This window comes from Hemitrygon akajei, unplaced genomic scaffold, assembly GCF_048418815.1.
Source record: "Hemitrygon akajei unplaced genomic scaffold, sHemAka1.3 Scf000061, whole genome shotgun sequence".
Taxonomy (NCBI): domain Eukaryota; kingdom Metazoa; phylum Chordata; class Chondrichthyes; order Myliobatiformes; family Dasyatidae; genus Hemitrygon; species Hemitrygon akajei.
Genome location: NW_027331947.1, coordinates 3,418,952 through 3,435,045, shown reverse-complemented (window position 1 = coordinate 3,435,045; position 16,094 = coordinate 3,418,952). Strand labels below are relative to the sequence as shown.

General features: G+C 43.5%; 1 protein-coding gene across 1 annotated transcript in view; it reads right to left on the bottom strand.

Moving 5' to 3' along the window:
- Window positions 1-16,094, bottom strand: part of LOC140721763 (uncharacterized) — a 71,013-nt gene that overhangs the window by 50,040 nt on the left and 4,879 nt on the right. The window contains 2 exon segments of the mRNA XM_073036559.1: window positions 408-459; window positions 11,331-12,105. Coding sequence (XP_072892660.1) covers window positions 408-459; window positions 11,331-12,105 — 827 coding nt within the window.

The window sequence follows — 16,094 nt, the reverse complement described above, 5'->3', positions numbered from 1 at the left end:
ATAGACAAATTCCTTGTCGTTTTCAACCTGTAAAAATATTTAAAAATCCATCAGTGGCTGTAGGACAAAATTTCAGATGAGATCACTGAGTTGTCAAGCTGTGAACTGACATCACACTGTCACAGTGAACTTCAGCACAAGTTGGAGAGAGAAATCACCTTCTAACTGGGCACAGTGCTGGATCTGGAATGATACGTTGGTTCATGAAGGCCAAGATGTCAAAATCTTTCTTTCTGTCCCTATCGAACTGTGACATCACTTTCAGTGAATTATTGACCTGTATTCCCAGATTCCTTTCTTCTACAGCACTCCTCAGTGCCCGACCAGTCACTGTTTAAGACCTAGTTCCTACCAAAATGCAACACCCCACACTTGTCTCCATTAAATTCCATTTTGCATTTCTTAACCCATTTTTCCAGCTGATCCAGATCGCACTGCAAGTCATGACAGTCCTCCCCGCTGTTCATTACACCACAATTTTGGTGTCATCCAAAAATTTGCTGATCCAGCTAACCATGTTGTCATCTAGATTACTGATATAGATGACAAACAACAACAGATCCCTGTGGCAACCACTAGTCACAGGCCTCCAGTCAGAGAGGCAACCATCTGCTACCACACTCTGCCTTCTCCCAAAGACAGTGTCTCATCCAATTTACTGTCTAATCTTGAATGCTGAATGACTGAGCCTTCTTGACCAACCTCCCATATGAGACTTTGTCAACTGCCTTGCTAACGTCCATGTAGACAACACCTGCTGCCTTGCCTTCATCAACTTTCCTGATAACTTCCTCGAGAGACTCTATAAGATTGGTTAGACATGACCTACCATGCACAAAGCCATGCTGTCTATCCTTAATCAGTCCACATCTATCCAATTACTTATATATCCGGTTCCTGCTCATACATTCCAATAACTTTCCCACTACTGATGTCAAGCTCACCAACATATAATTTCCTAGTTTATTTTTTGAGCCTTTCTTACACAGCGGAACAACACTGGCTGTCCTCCAGTCTGTCACCTGTCACTAAGGGTGATTTCAATATCTGTGCTTGGGCCCCGAAAATTTCTGCACCTGTCCTCCGCAGGGTCCAACCCCGTCAGGCCCTGGGGATTTATCCACGCTAATTTGCCTTAAGACAGCAAACAGCTCCACCTCTGTAATGTGTACAGGGTCCATGAAGTTGATGCTGATTTGCCTCACTTCTATAGACTCTGTGTCCATCTCCTGTGTAAATACGGATAAATCGTAAACAGCACCAAATTTCTTGGTGTTCACCTGACGGAGAATCTCACCTGGTCCCTTAACACCAGCTCCAAAGCAAAGAAAGCCTAGCAGCATCTCCACTTTTTGCGAAGGCTCAGGAAAGTCCATCTCCCAACCACCCCCCCACCCCCCATCCTCATCACATTCTATAGGGGCTGTATTGAGAGCATCCAGAGCAGCTGTATAACTGCCTGGTTCGGAAATTGCACCATCTCGGATCGCAAGACCCTGCAGCGGATAGTGGGGTCAGATGAGAAGATCATCAGGGTCTCTCTTCCCGCCATCACGGACATTTACACTACACGCTGCATCCGCAAAGGAAACAGCATTATGAAGGACCCCATGCACCCGTCATACAATCTCTTCTCCCTCCTGTCGTCTGGGAAAAGGATCCGAAGCATTCGGGCTCTCTTTTGTAATGCCGGTACTGTTTTGTGCACTTTGTGCAGTCCAGTGTAAGTCTGTAGTCTAGTGTAGCTTTCTCTGTGTTTTTTATATTACGTAGATCAGTCTAGTTTTTTGTTCTGTGTCATGTAAACCATGGTCCTGAAAAACTTTGTCTCATTTTTACTCTGCACTGTACCAGCAGTTATGGTCAAAATGACAATAACATTGACTTGACTTTAATAATAATAATAGAAATAATAATAATGATAATAATAATAATAATAATAATAATAATAATAATAATAATAATAATAATAATAATAATAATAATAATAGAAATAATCTCCCCATCTATTTTGTCTCCTCATATGGATTACCATTCTGATCTTGCAGAGGATTAATTTTTTCCCTTGCAATCTTTTTGCTCTTAACATATCTGCAGAATCCCTGAGGATTCTCCTTCACCTTGTCTGCTGGGGCAACAACATGCCTTCTTTTATTTCTTTCATAAGTGTTCACTTGAATTTTCTGTATTTCATAAGTACCCCATCTGTTCCTCCCTGCCTGTACCTGGTATGCACCTCCTTTTTAATGATCTGGGAGAGGAAAGCCAAAGGGGTGATAGATCTGCATGGTGGGAGGTGGGGGTAAGGGGGTTAAACTAAAGTTGCAGGGGGAATGGGAGCCTGAATATCTGAACAGATAGTGGAGAGGTTGTGGAGACAGATGTTGTTCAGGCCTCAGACAAAGTCAGGAATGAAAACGTTGAGCATGGTGCAGTGAATATGCTGAGCCCTGTATATTTCAATACAAGGAGCAGCATAGGAAAGGTGGATGTGTTCAGGGCATGGATCAACACCTGGAATCAACACTAGGATCTGTCAACTGTGGACTGGGACAGGCTGCTTTATGGCAAAGGTGTGCTTGGTAAATGGGAGGCCTTCAAAGCAAAATTTTGAAAGTACAGAGCGGGTATGTCAGAATAAAAGGTAAAGATAGAAACTGTAGGGAAACTTGGATTGCAAGAGATATTGAGACCCTGGTAAAGCACAAAATGGAATTGCATAACAGGGATAAGCAGTCAGTTTCTTATGGAGTATAAGAAATGCAAGAGAAAACATAAGAAATAAATCAGGATGGGTAAAAGATGGCATGAGGTTGCTGTCACAGAAAAGGTGAAGGATAATCCTCAGGGATTCTAGAGATAGATTAAGGGCAAAAGGATTGCAAGGCACAAAGTTGATCCTCTGGAAGACCGGAATGGCAATCCACATGTGTGGAACCAAAGCAGATGGGGAGATCTTAAATCTTAAATATTTTTCCATCTCTATTTACTCAGGAGATGGACAAAGGGTCTATGGGAGTGTGGAAAAACGGTATTTAAATTGTAGAAGATAGAAATCTACAGCATATTCCAGGCCATTCAGACTAAAATGTTGTGCCAACCATGTAACCTACTCTAGTAACTGTCTAGAATTTCCCTAGCACACAGCCCTCTGTTTTTCTAAGCTCCATGTGCCTATCTAAGAGGCTGTTAAAATACCCCATTGTATCTGCCTGGACCACCGCAGCTGGCAGTGCATTCCACGCACGCACCACTCTCTGTGTAAAAATCTTACCCCTGACATCCCTCAGTATCTATTTCCAAGCACCTTAAAACTATGCCCCCTCATGTTAACCATTTCAACCCTGGGAAAAAAACCTCTGGCCACCCACACGCTCAAGACCCTTCATCATTTTATGCACCTAAAAATGTCTCTAAATATAAACAAGGAAATTATACATTGCACAATCTACTTTCCACGATTCAGTACATTTACACAGAAAGGTGTGTAAAAAGGGCCCAAAGAATATCAGGGACAAACAGGCCCAATTCACCAGAACCACAAACTGTTCCTGCTGCTACCATCCAGGAAACGGTATCACAGCAAAAGGAGCAACAGGCTCCGGGACATCATCTTCTACCAGGCCATCACACTGATTAATTCATGCTGATACAATTGCATTTCAATGTTATATTGACTGTCCTATGTGCAAACTATCTATTATAAATTACTGTAAATTACACATTGCACATTTAGATGGAGATGTAATGTAAAGATTTCTACTCCTCATGTTTATGAAGTATGTATCTAATAAAGTCAATTCAATTCACCCTCTTCACTATCTGTTCTGTCATTCTGGCTCCCATTCCCCCTACAAATTATTTTAACTACATCACCCCTTCCCCTGTTCACTACCACTAGCAAGCCTTACCACTAGGATATTCGTCCCCTCTTGTTCTGTTCCTCTAACTAACGAATCCCCTATCAGCCAGGGGATAGACTGACTTTCCTCTGCCAGGTAATTCCCCCCAACAGCTTCTAAAGTGGTCCACCTTTTGTTGTGGGGGATGGCCACTAGAGTACTCTGCGATGGCTATTTAACCTCATTCCCCTTCCTGATTCTCACCCAGTTTCATGTGTCCTGCACCTTGGGTGTAACTCACCTCTCTTCATGTCATATCTATCACCCCCTCCAACTGCTGGATGATCTGGAATTCACCCATTTCAAGTTGCAGCTCATTGAAGTGCAGGGTTACAAACTGCAGCTGGATGCACATCTCGTAGGTGAGGGCATCAGGGACACTGGAGGTCTCCCCTCCTTCCCTCCAATACCTCTCTAATTTGTAATAATCTCCCCTCTAACTTATAATAACCAGTGTGAAGATAAATCTTGTACTGTGTATTTTTTACCCAGTGACAAGATGTGCACAGTGAATTTTATATGGAGAGGTATTCATCTTAACAGCTAGCAAATCACTGTCAATAGGAACTTTGATCTCCTCTGGGTTTGATCGAGTTCATCTGCACTCTCACACAACCTATGTAGCAGGCCTGTAACAGGAAATGGAGGATTTTCTCACCAAAGTTTTTGCACATTGTCCATATGTGGTTTCCTTGCTAAATTATGCTTTAAAAAGTCAGATTTCCAAATATCACTCCACTTCTTCCCACTTGCAAATTCTCCAGCAACTCTTGCATCACCAAAATGCAAACAGGCATCACTAGTTTCTGTACTCTACATAAATATTTCCTCTGAATATTTCTTCTGAAATATTTCCTCCCAATGACTGACGGTGGTGGACTCAGTGATGGTATATGAAGGGGAGGGCAGTAGCCTGTCTCACCGGAGTCTGGCACATTTGTGATGTGAAAGCTACTTGTTGCCCAAGACAAAGGTGTTTGATATCATTATGTACCCAGAGAGAATTGGATAAAACATGTTCTCACCGGTAGAAAAGTCCAGAGCAAGAGGAGGGAGAGCAAACAACACACAATCTACGGAAAAGAGTACTAATGCTGATTTTCTGAACTGCTGATGTAAAAGATTTTGTTCCCTTTCTCTGAGTTCCTAATCCTTACATTTAGACAGCTGGAGCTCAGCTCTGTCTGAGAGATCCATCGGTTCCCATTCCCTCATCAGCCGGAAGCTCCCCGGGGCCCGTGTACGGATCGTGGGGCTGAGAGAGAGGGAAGAGGGCAGCACTGTCCCGGGATTGCTGGCCACGGTGTCAGAAATTCAAAGGAATTATCCTGAAGTCGGTGTTTCAGCTAAAAACACGGAGAATCGCTCTTACCCGCAGCGATATTTTCAAGGCCTTCTGTGTACTGCGCGCATGCGTGATACTCGGGGATGGCCTCAGCCTGACGCCTGCGCATTTCATCGGCGCTTGAGCGCCGGCGAAATTCTTAACGCATGGCCCTCTGGGTAATCACGGTGACATTAAACATTTCTGCAAGCACCAGTTCAATGTCCATACCTCATTTTTTTTTATAGTGTGTATAGAAAAATCTGCAGCTGTTTTAACGCAGAAAGCGGCTCCTATAAGCAATATACTCAATATCAACGTGTATCTAATGCCAAAGTAAAATGCATATATAAAACACGGGAGATTCTGCAGTTGCTGGAAATACACAGACGCACACACACAAAACGCTGGAGGAACTCTGCAATTCAGAGAGCAACTAAGCAGCGGAGTAGACAGGCTAGACACGCTGAAGGTGCTCGGCCTAAACGTTTCCTTTTTATGCCTCTCCACAATTGCTGCCTGACTGTTGATTTCCACCAGTATTTTGCAGAAATTAACCACCTTTTTCTTCGATCAACCAGTTTCCAAATGCTTCTAATCTTTCTTTTGTAGCCACATCCTGCTGGTCTGATTCCTCCTCCTCGTAAACTCTAGACCCCATCTCTCTTTGCAGCCCCAAAGCTGCAAATCTTTGGTTTCTGACTCTGCACCATCGAAGATTCACTCGCTAGCCTGCTGTCACACTTCAGAGGCGCATTGTGTTACGAGACCGCAGGTTCGCTAACTGTGAATGTCGCTTTAAGTGCCTGAGTGAGGCGGGGCAGTGACGTCAGACACAAAGGGGGAGGGAGGGAGAGAGAGAGGGGGAGGGAGAGGGGAAGGGGTAGGGGAGGAGAGGGGGGAGGGAACGTCAAAACCACAGTGAGCTCATCGTCTTATTCAGACTGGAGAAAATCATGCAGGAAATTCATGCGGGTGTATAAGATGATGAGAGGCATTGGTCGTGTGGATAGCCAGAGGCTTTTCCCCAGGGCTGAAACGGCTAACACGAGGGGGAATAGGTTTAAACTGCTTGGAAGTAGGTACAGAGGAGATATCAGAGCTAAGTTTTTTTTAAGCAAACACTGATGTGTGTGTGTGTGGAATGCACTGCCAGCGATGATGGTAGAGGCGGATACAATAGGGTCTTTTAAGAGACTCTGAGATAGGTACATGGAGCTTAGGAAAATAGATTTCTATGATTCTGTGAAATTTATGGGAAATCTCCTATCCCACAGAGTGGTGACTAGTTGCAACCTGTCACCTCAGGGAGAGTGAGAGGGGAACAGCAGGGGTAGATTTTGATATACGGATATGGAACAGAAACATGGGCAGGAACCAGATGGGCTGAGTGGCCTTTCTAGTGTACATTGTGAGTGTGGTCGAGACAGTAAGTACCAGAGACACGGGATTTGATACAGAACTGATTTATCGTTCACAGATCCACAATATTAAACATCAGTCTTGTTTAAGGCTATCATCAGCAGTACAGACTCCTCCAATGCTCAGTGACCAGGGTTCAGTCCTGGGTGCGATGAGCAGCCACAAGAAATGCAGAATCTGACAGTAACCGTCCCTCATGAACCTGCAGCTGCCTTCAGTTACTGTGATGGTTAGACTTTTAACACAGAGATGATTTGAACTTCCTCCCTGTTGTAGGAGGTTTCAGACCAAATATGTACGGGAGAAGGAAAACAAAAAGATAATAAAGTTGCGTGCACTGTTAGGGATAAGCAGAGAGGGTAAGAGGTGGAGAGTTTCTTAAATGCATTTATTTTAATGCTAGGAGCATTGTAAGAAAGGTGGATGAGGTTAGAGCATGGATTGATACCTGGAAATATGATGTTGTAGCTATTAGTGAAACATGGTTGCAGGAAGGGTGTGATTGGCAACTAAATATTCCTAGATTTCGTTGCTTCAGGTGTGATCGAATTGGAGGGGCAAGAGGGGGAGGCGTTGCATTGCTTGTCCAAGAAAATATCGGGGTGGTGTTTTGACAGGATAGATTAGAGGGCTCGTCTAGGGAGGCTATTTGGGTGGAATTAAGGAATGGGAAAGTTATAGTAACACTTATAGGGGTGTATTATAGACCACCTAATGGGGAGCAAGAATTGGAGGAGCAAATTTGTAAGGAGATAGCAAATATTTGTAGTAAGCTCAAGGTTGTGATTGTGGCAGATTTTAATTTTCCACACATAGACTGGGAAGCCCATTCTGTAAAATGGCCGGATGGTTTTGAGTTTGTAAAATGTGTGCAGGATAGGTTTTTGCAGCAATACATAGAGGTACCAACTAGAGAAGTGGCAGTGTTGGACCTCCTGCTGGGAATGAGATAGCTCAGGTGATGGAGGTAAGTGTTGGGGAGCACATACCATTTGATCACAATACCATTTGTTTCAAAATAATTATGGAGAAGGATAGGACTGGTACCAGGGTTGAGATTTTTGATTGGAGAAAGGCTAACTTTGAGGAGATGCAAAAAGATTTAGGAGTGGATTGGGACAATTTGTTTATGGAAAGGATATAATAGAGAAATGGAGGTCATTTAAAGGTGAAATTTTGAGGGTACAGAATCTTTATGTTCCTATTAGTTTGAAAGGAAAGGTTAAAGGTTTGAGAGTGCCATGGTTTTCAAGGGATATTGGAAACTTGGTTAGGGAAATGAGAGAGATCTATAATAAATATAGGCAGCATGGAGCAATTGTGGTGCTCGAAAAATATAAAGAATGTAAAAAGAATCTAATATAAAGAATGTAAAAATGTAAAAATAAATTAGAAAAGCTAAAAGAGGATATGAGGCTGCTTTGGCAAGTAAGGTGAAAATGAATCCAAAGGGTTTCTACAGTTATATTAACAGCAAAAGGATAATGAGGGATAAAATTGGTCCCTTAGAGAATCAGAGTGGACAGCTATGTGTGGAGCCAAAAGGAGTGGGGGAGGTTTTGAAAAAATTATTTTCATCGGTATTCACTTAGGAGAATTATATTGAATTGTGTAAGGTAAGGGAAACAAGTAGGGTAGTTATGGAAACCAAGAGGATTAACGAAGAGGAAATACTAAAGCTTTTAAAGAATATAAAAGTGGACAAGTCTCTGGTCCTGACAGGATATTTCCTAGAACCTTGAGGGAAGTTAGTGTTGAAATAGCAGGGACTCTGACAAAAATATTTCTAATGTCATTTGAAAGGGGGATGGTGCCGGAGGATTGGCGTATTGCTCATGTTGTTCCATTGTTTAAAAAGGGTTCTCAGAGTAAACCTAGCAATGATGGGCCTGTAAGTTTGACATCAGTGGTGGGTAAATTAATGGAAAATATTCTTAGATATGGTATATATAATTATCTGATTAGACAGGGTCTGTTTAGGAACAGTCAATGTGGATTTGTGTGTGGAAGGTCACGTTTGATAAAACATATTGAACTTTTTGAAGTGGGTATTAGGAAAGTTGACAAGGGTAAAGCAGTGGATGTTGTCTATATGGACTTCAGTAAGGCCTTTGACAAGATTCCACATGGAAGGTTAGTTAGGAAGGTTCAATCGTTAGGTATTAATTTTGAAGTAGTAAAATGGATTCAACAGTGGCTAGATGGGAGATGCCAGAGAGTAGTGGTGGATAACTGTTTGTCAGGCTAGAGGCCGGTGACTAGTGGTGTGCCTCAGGGATCTGTACTGGGTCTAATGTTGTTTGTCATATACATTAATGATCTGGATGATGGGGCGGTAAATTGGATTAGAAAGTATGCAGATGATACTAAGATAGGTGGCGTTGTGGACAATGAAGCAGGTTTTGAAAGCTTGCAGAGAGATTTAAGCCAGTTAGAAGAGTGGACAGAAAGATGTCAGATGGAGGTTAATGCTGATCTGTGAGGTGCTACATTTTGGTAGGTCTAATCAAAATAGGACATACATGGTAAATAGTAGGGCATTGAAGAATGCAGTAGAACAGAGTGATCTATGGGCATAGATAATAGAATGATGGTGAATAGTCCCCTGAAGGTGGAATCTCATGTGGATAGGGTTGTGAAGACAGCTTTTGGTATGCTGGCCTTTATAAATCAGAGCATTGAGTATAGGAGTTGAGATGTAATGTTAAAATTATACAAGGCATTGTTCAGGCCAAATTTGAAGTACTGTGTACAGTTCTGTTCACCGAATTATAGGAAAGATGTCAATATAATAGAGAGGGTACAGAGAAGATTTACTAGAATGTTACCTGGGTTTCAGCACCTAAGTTACAAAGAAAGGTTGAACAAGTTAGGTCTTTATTCTTTGGAGCATAGAAGTTTGAGTGGAGACTTAATAGAGGTATTTAAAATTATGACGGAGATAGATGGAGTTGTTGCGGATAGACTTTTTCCATTGAGAGTAGGGGAGATTCAAACAAGAGGACATGATTTGAGAGTTAGGGGGCAAAAGTTTAGGGGTAACACAAGTGGGAACTTCATTACTCAGAGAGCAGTAGCTGTGTGGAGGAGCTTCCAGTAGAAGTGGTAGAAGCAGGTTCGATATATTTTTTTAAATGGATAGGTATATGGACGGTAATGGAATGGAGGGTTATGAGCTGAGTGCAGGTCAGTGGGATTAGGTAAGAGTAAGCTTTCAGCATGGACTAGAAGGGCTGAGATGGCCTGTTTCCATGCTGTAATTGTTATATGGTTATATAATAACCATCCGGAAATTATATTACAGGATGAACAAGCAGGAATAACTCCCTCAATAGATATAACCATTCCCAACACCCACATCTTCGTCAACCAATGGAGCACCTCACAACAGGTATTGTTTCTGTCATCAGTCAGACAACCGAATTATTTTCTGTCAATCAGCTTCGAAGTGTTCCTACTCTGTTATTCGGTTCCACTCCCTGCTGCTGATTCCCTTCTCATGATACGTTCTTACCCCAAACATCTTCCAGAGCCCCACACTCTACCCTGTGCAGACCTGCCTCTGGTTTCTGACCATGATTCTTTGAACATCCAACTGATGGTTTCCAATTCTACTTCCAGTCTTTAAAGGACACTGGTGTTTTCAACAACCCTTTGTAAGCAGGAAAAATGACCCATTAAATGGAAATGAGTCATGATTAAGGAGGTTAACTACCAATGTCATTCTTCCTCAGCCCAGAGATTTGAGGGGCGAAGAATTTCAGACAGAACTGCAGTCAGCTCAACTTCTTCAGTCTGCAGGAAATTCAAGGGAAACCTCTTCACCCACAGAGTGGTGACTGTTTGGAACCCATCACCACAGGGAGAGTGAGAGGTGAATAACAGGGGATGATTTAAAAGGACTGTCGTGGAATTGAATCTCGGCAAGGTCGAGGCAGCCTGAGTTGACTCTCTACTGTGCACTACGTGTGTTATAAATTCACTAAGTACCAGAGACAGAGTTTAAACTAGAACTGATTTATTTGTCTCAGGTCCAGAGTATTAAACACATCTCATTAAAGGTGAATGTGCAGCAGAAGAAACTCCTCCCATGCCCAGTGACCAGGGTGCAGAACTGGGTGTGGTGAGCAGCAGCAATAATTGCAGAGTTCAGCACCGACAGTCAATCTCGAAATTGCATTCAGCAACGGTGATGGACACACATCCAGTGAACGGTCTCTCCAGTGTGAACTCAATGATGCACATTTGGTTGATTTGGCTGAGTGAATCTCTTCCCAAAGTCCGAGCAAGTGACCAGAGTCTCCCCGGTGTGAACTGACTGGTGTGCTCGCAGGTGGGATGACTGAGTGAATCCCTTCCCACAGTCTGACCAGGAGAATGGCCTCTCCCCAGTGTGAACTCGCTGATGTACCTTCACTTGAGATGGAAAAGTGAATGCCTTCCCACATTCTGAGCAGGTGAATGGCCTCTCTCCAGTGTGAACTCGCTGATGTGCTTGTAGGTGGGATGACTGAGTGAATCCTTTCCCACACTCTGTGCAGGTGAACGACCTCTCCCCAGTGTGAACTCGTTGATGTGCTTGCAGGTGGGATGACTGAGTGAATCTTTTCCCACAGTCCAAGCAGGTGAACGGCCTCTCACCAGTGTGTACTAATTGGTGTTTCAGTAGGTGAGATGACGACCTGAACGCCTTCCCACAGTCTGAGCAGGTGAATGGCCTCTCCCCACTGTGACCTCGCTCATGTAGCTTAAGATTAGATGACGAAGTGAATCCTTTCCCACATTCTGAGCAGATGAACGGCCTCTCCCCAGTGTGAATTCGCTGATGTAACTTAAGTTGGAATGATGTAGTGAATTCTTTCCCACAGTCTGAGCATGTGAATGGCCTCTCCCCAGTGTGAATTCGCTGATGCACCTTAAGGTTAAATAATGAAGTGAATCCTTTCCCACAGTCTGAACAGATGAATGGCTTCTCCCCAGTGTGAGCTCGCTGATGTGCTTGTAGGTTGGATGACTGAGTGAATCCCTTCCCACAGTCTAAGCAGGTAAATGGCCTCTCCCCAGTGTGAACTCGCTGATGCACTTTAAGGTTAGATGATGAAGTGAATCCTTTCCCACAGTCTGAGCAGATGAACGGCTTCTCCCCAGTGTGAACTCGCTGATGTACCTTAAATTGAGATGATGAAGTGAATCCTTTCCCACAGTCCAAGCAGGCGAATGGCCTCTCCCCAGTGTGAACTGACTGGTGTGCTTGTAGGTAGGATGACTGAGTGAATCCCTTCCCACAGTCTGAGCAAGTGAACGGTCTCTCCCCAGTGTGAACTCGCTGATGTACCTTAAGTTGAGATGATGAAGTGAATCTTTTCCCACAGTCCGAGCAGGTGAACGGCCTCTCACCAGTGTGAACTGACTGGTGTCTCAGTAGGTGAGATGACAACGCAAATCCCTTCCCACAGTCTGAACAGGTGAACGGCCTCTCACCAGTGTGAACTGACCGATGTGCTTGTAGGGTAGCGAATCGTGCGAATGCCTTCCCACAGTCCGAGCAGGCAAATGGCCTCTCCCCAGTGTGAACTGACTGGTGTGCTTGCAGATGAGCTGACAACGTGAATCCCTTCCCACAGTCTGAGCAGGTGAATGGCCGCTCCCCGGTGTGAACTCGCTGTTGAGCCATTAGGTCAGTTGACTGAGTGAATCCTTCCACACAAATTCAATGTGCACTGACTGGTGTATGCAACAGGCAGGAAGACTGTCTCAATCCATTCTCACCCACAGAACAGATGAATGGCCTTGCCCATGGTGAACCTGCTGATGTACCTTCAGTTGAAATGACCGTCTGAATCCATTCCCACTGTCTGAGCAGATAAATGGATTCCCCCGTGTAAATTGACAGCATGCCAGTCGGTCAGATGATCGAGTGAATTCCTCCCCACAGTCTGAGTAGGAACGATGATCGAGTGAATCCCTTGTTCCACTTCTTAAATATCTGGACATAGACAACAAAATGGCGTGATGTGTCAGACAAACCCGTAGATAATTTCCTTATCGTTTTTAACCTGAAAAAAGATTTATAGTACATCATAAAGTGAAGGACAACATTTCAGATGAGATCAATTGAGTTGTCAAGGTGTGATCTGACATCACACTGTCACAGTGAGGTTCAACCCAAGTTGGAGAGAGAAATCATCTTCCAACTGGGCACAGTGCTGGTATCTGGAATAAGAATGGGGCATTTCTGCCATCTCCAATCTGTGACCTGGCTCAGTTTGACTCTCTCCAGTAGTATTATTCCCTGTTCCCAATGAGCTGCAAATGTGCCTGGCCCCACAGTAACTGACCTCTCTCACACAAATACCCTTTGTTGATGTGTAGCTGGGATTTTCTTTTATCTACTGTCAATATAAAGTGCCACAGTTTTGAAGCCATGTAAACATTTCCTGCCCAGATGAATGGTTGGTCCACACAGCCGTTAAAAGGAATTAAATGAATAATCATATTATTTCAGGTTCTTGTCAGTCATAGAAAAGTACAACACAGAATCCAGCCCTTTGGGCCATCTAGTTTGTGCTGAACTATTTAAACTGCCCACTCCCATATTCCTACCATCCAGGTACCGATATGAACCTCTTAAATGTTGAAATTGAGCTTGCCTGCACCACTTGTACTGGCTGCTCATTCCATACCCGAATGACCGTCAGTGTGAAGACATTTCCCCTCATGTTCCCCTCACCTTTCCCCCTTAACCCATGGCCTCTGGTTGTAGTGCCACCCCATCTCAGTGGTAAAACCCAGCTTGCATTTACCCCATCTATAAACTTCATAATTTTGGTATACTTCCATCAAGTCTCCCCTCAATCTTCTACATTCCAAGGAATTCCAATTGTGGGGAATTTTAACATGCGAGTGGATTGGGAAAATCAGGTCGGCACTGGATATCAAGAGAGAGAATTTGTAGAATGTCTCCAAGATGGCTTTTTAGAACAGGTTGTTGTTGAGCCCACTAGGGGATCGGCTGTACTGGATTGGGTATTGTGCAATGAACCGGAAGTAATTAGAGAGATGGAAGTGAAGGAACCCTCAGGAAATTTTCGAATGGAAAAAGGATGCAACCATTGCTGACAAGAGAAGTCAAAGCCAAAGTAAAAGCGAAGCAGAGGGCATACAAGGAAGCAAAATTATTCGGAATACAGAGGATTGGGAAGTTTTTAAAAGCTTACAAAAGGAAACTAAGAAGGTCATTAAGAGGGAAAACATGAATTATGAAAGGAAGCTAGCAAATAATATCAAAGAGGAGACTAAAAGCTTTTTCAAGTATATAAAGAGTAAAAGACAGGTGACAGTAGATATAGGACTGATAGAAAATGATGCTGGAGAAATTGTAATGGGAGATAAGGAGATGGCGGAGGAACTGAACGAGTATTTTGCATCAGTCTTCACTGAGGAACCATTTGACAAGGTGCCACACATGAGGCTGCTAAACAAGGTAAGAGCCCATGGAATTATGGGAAAGTTACATATGTGGATAAAGCGTTGGTTGATTGGTGGGAAACAGAGAGTGGGAGTAATGGGATCCCATTCTGGTTGGCTGCCGATTACCAGTGGTGTTCCACGGGATTCTATGTTCGGGCCGCTTCTTTTTACGTTGTATATCAACGATTTGGATTATAGAATAGATGGCTTTGTGGCTAAGTATGCTGACAATACAAAGATAGGTGGAGGGTCTGATAGTGCTGAGGAAACAGAGAGTCTGCAGAGAGATGGATAGATTGGGGGAATGGACAAAGAAGTGGCAAATTAATTACAATGTCGGAAAGTATCGTCATGCACTTTGGTAGAAGAAATAAACGGGCAGACTATTATTTAAATAGGGAGAGAATTCAAAGTTCTGAGATGCAATGGGACTTAGGAGTCCTCGTGCAGGATACCCTTAAGGTTAACCTCCAGGTTGAGTCGGTGGTGAAGAAGGCAAATGCAATGTTGGCATTCATTTCTAGAGGAATAGAGTATAGGAACAGGGATGTAATGTTGAGGCTCTATCAGGCACTGATAAGACCTCACTTGGAATACTCTGTGCAGTTTTGGACTCCTTATTTAGGAAAGGATGTTCTGTCTTTGGAAAGGGTTCAGAGAAGATTCACTAGAATGATTCCAGGAACGAGAGGGTTAACGTATAAGGAATGTTTGACCATTCTTGGACTGTACTCCTTGGAGTTTAGAAGAATGAGGGAAGACCTGATAAAAACATTTCGAATGTTGAAAGGCATGGACAGAGTGGATGCGGCAAAGTTGTTTCCCATGGTGGGAGAGTCCAGTACAAGAGGGCATGACTTAAAGATTGAAGGGTGCCCATTCAGAACAGAGATGCAAGAAATTTTTTTAGCCAGAAGGTGGTGAATATGTGGAATTTATTGCCACGGGCCGCAGTGGAGGCCAAGTCATTGGGTGTATCTAAGGCAGATATTGATAGGCATCTGAGTAGCCAGGACATCGAAGGTTATGGTGAGAAGGCGGGAGAATGGGACTAAAGGGGAGATTGACTGGATCAGCTCAAGATAAAATGGCAGAGCATACTCGATGGGCCGAGTGACCGACTTCTGCTCCTTTGTCTTATGGTCTTATGGAATAAAGTCCTGACCTGTTCAATCTCTCCTTACAACTCAAGTCCTCCAGACCTGGCAACATCCTTGTGAATTTTCTCTGAACTCCTTCAAAGTCTTTACATCTTTCCTGTAGGTTGGTGACCAAAACTGCACTCAATACTCCAAATTAGGCCTCACCAATGTCTTGTACAATGTCAACATAACATTCATCTCCTGTACTCAGTACTTTGGTTCATGAAGGCCAATGTACCAAAAACTTTCTTTCCATCCACATTGAACTGTGACACCACTTTCAGTGAATTATAGACCTGTATTCCCAGAATCCTTTCCTCTACAACACTCCTCAGTGCCCAAACAGTCACTGTGTAAGATCCACCCTGGTAGGTCCTACCAAACTGCCACACCTCACATGTTTCTGCTTTAACTTCTACCTTTCATTTCTCAAAACATTTTTCCAGCGAGTCCAGGTCACACTGCAAGCCATGATAGTTTTCCTCGCTGTCCACTAGACCACCAATCTTGGTGTCACCCACAAATTTGCTGATCCAGTTAAGCACACCAACATCCAGATTACTAATATAGATGACAAACAACAACAAAACAAGCACTGATCCCTATGGCACACAACTAATCACAGGCTTACAGTTAGAAAGGGAACCATCTGCTACCACACTCTGGCTTCTCCCAAAGACAGTGTCTCATCCAATTTACTGTCTCATCTTGAATGCTGAGTGACTGAACCTTCTTGACCAACCTCCCATATGAGACTTTGTCAAGTGACTTGCTAACGTCCATGTAGACAACATCCACTGCCTTGCCTTCATCCACTTTCCTGATAACTTCCTC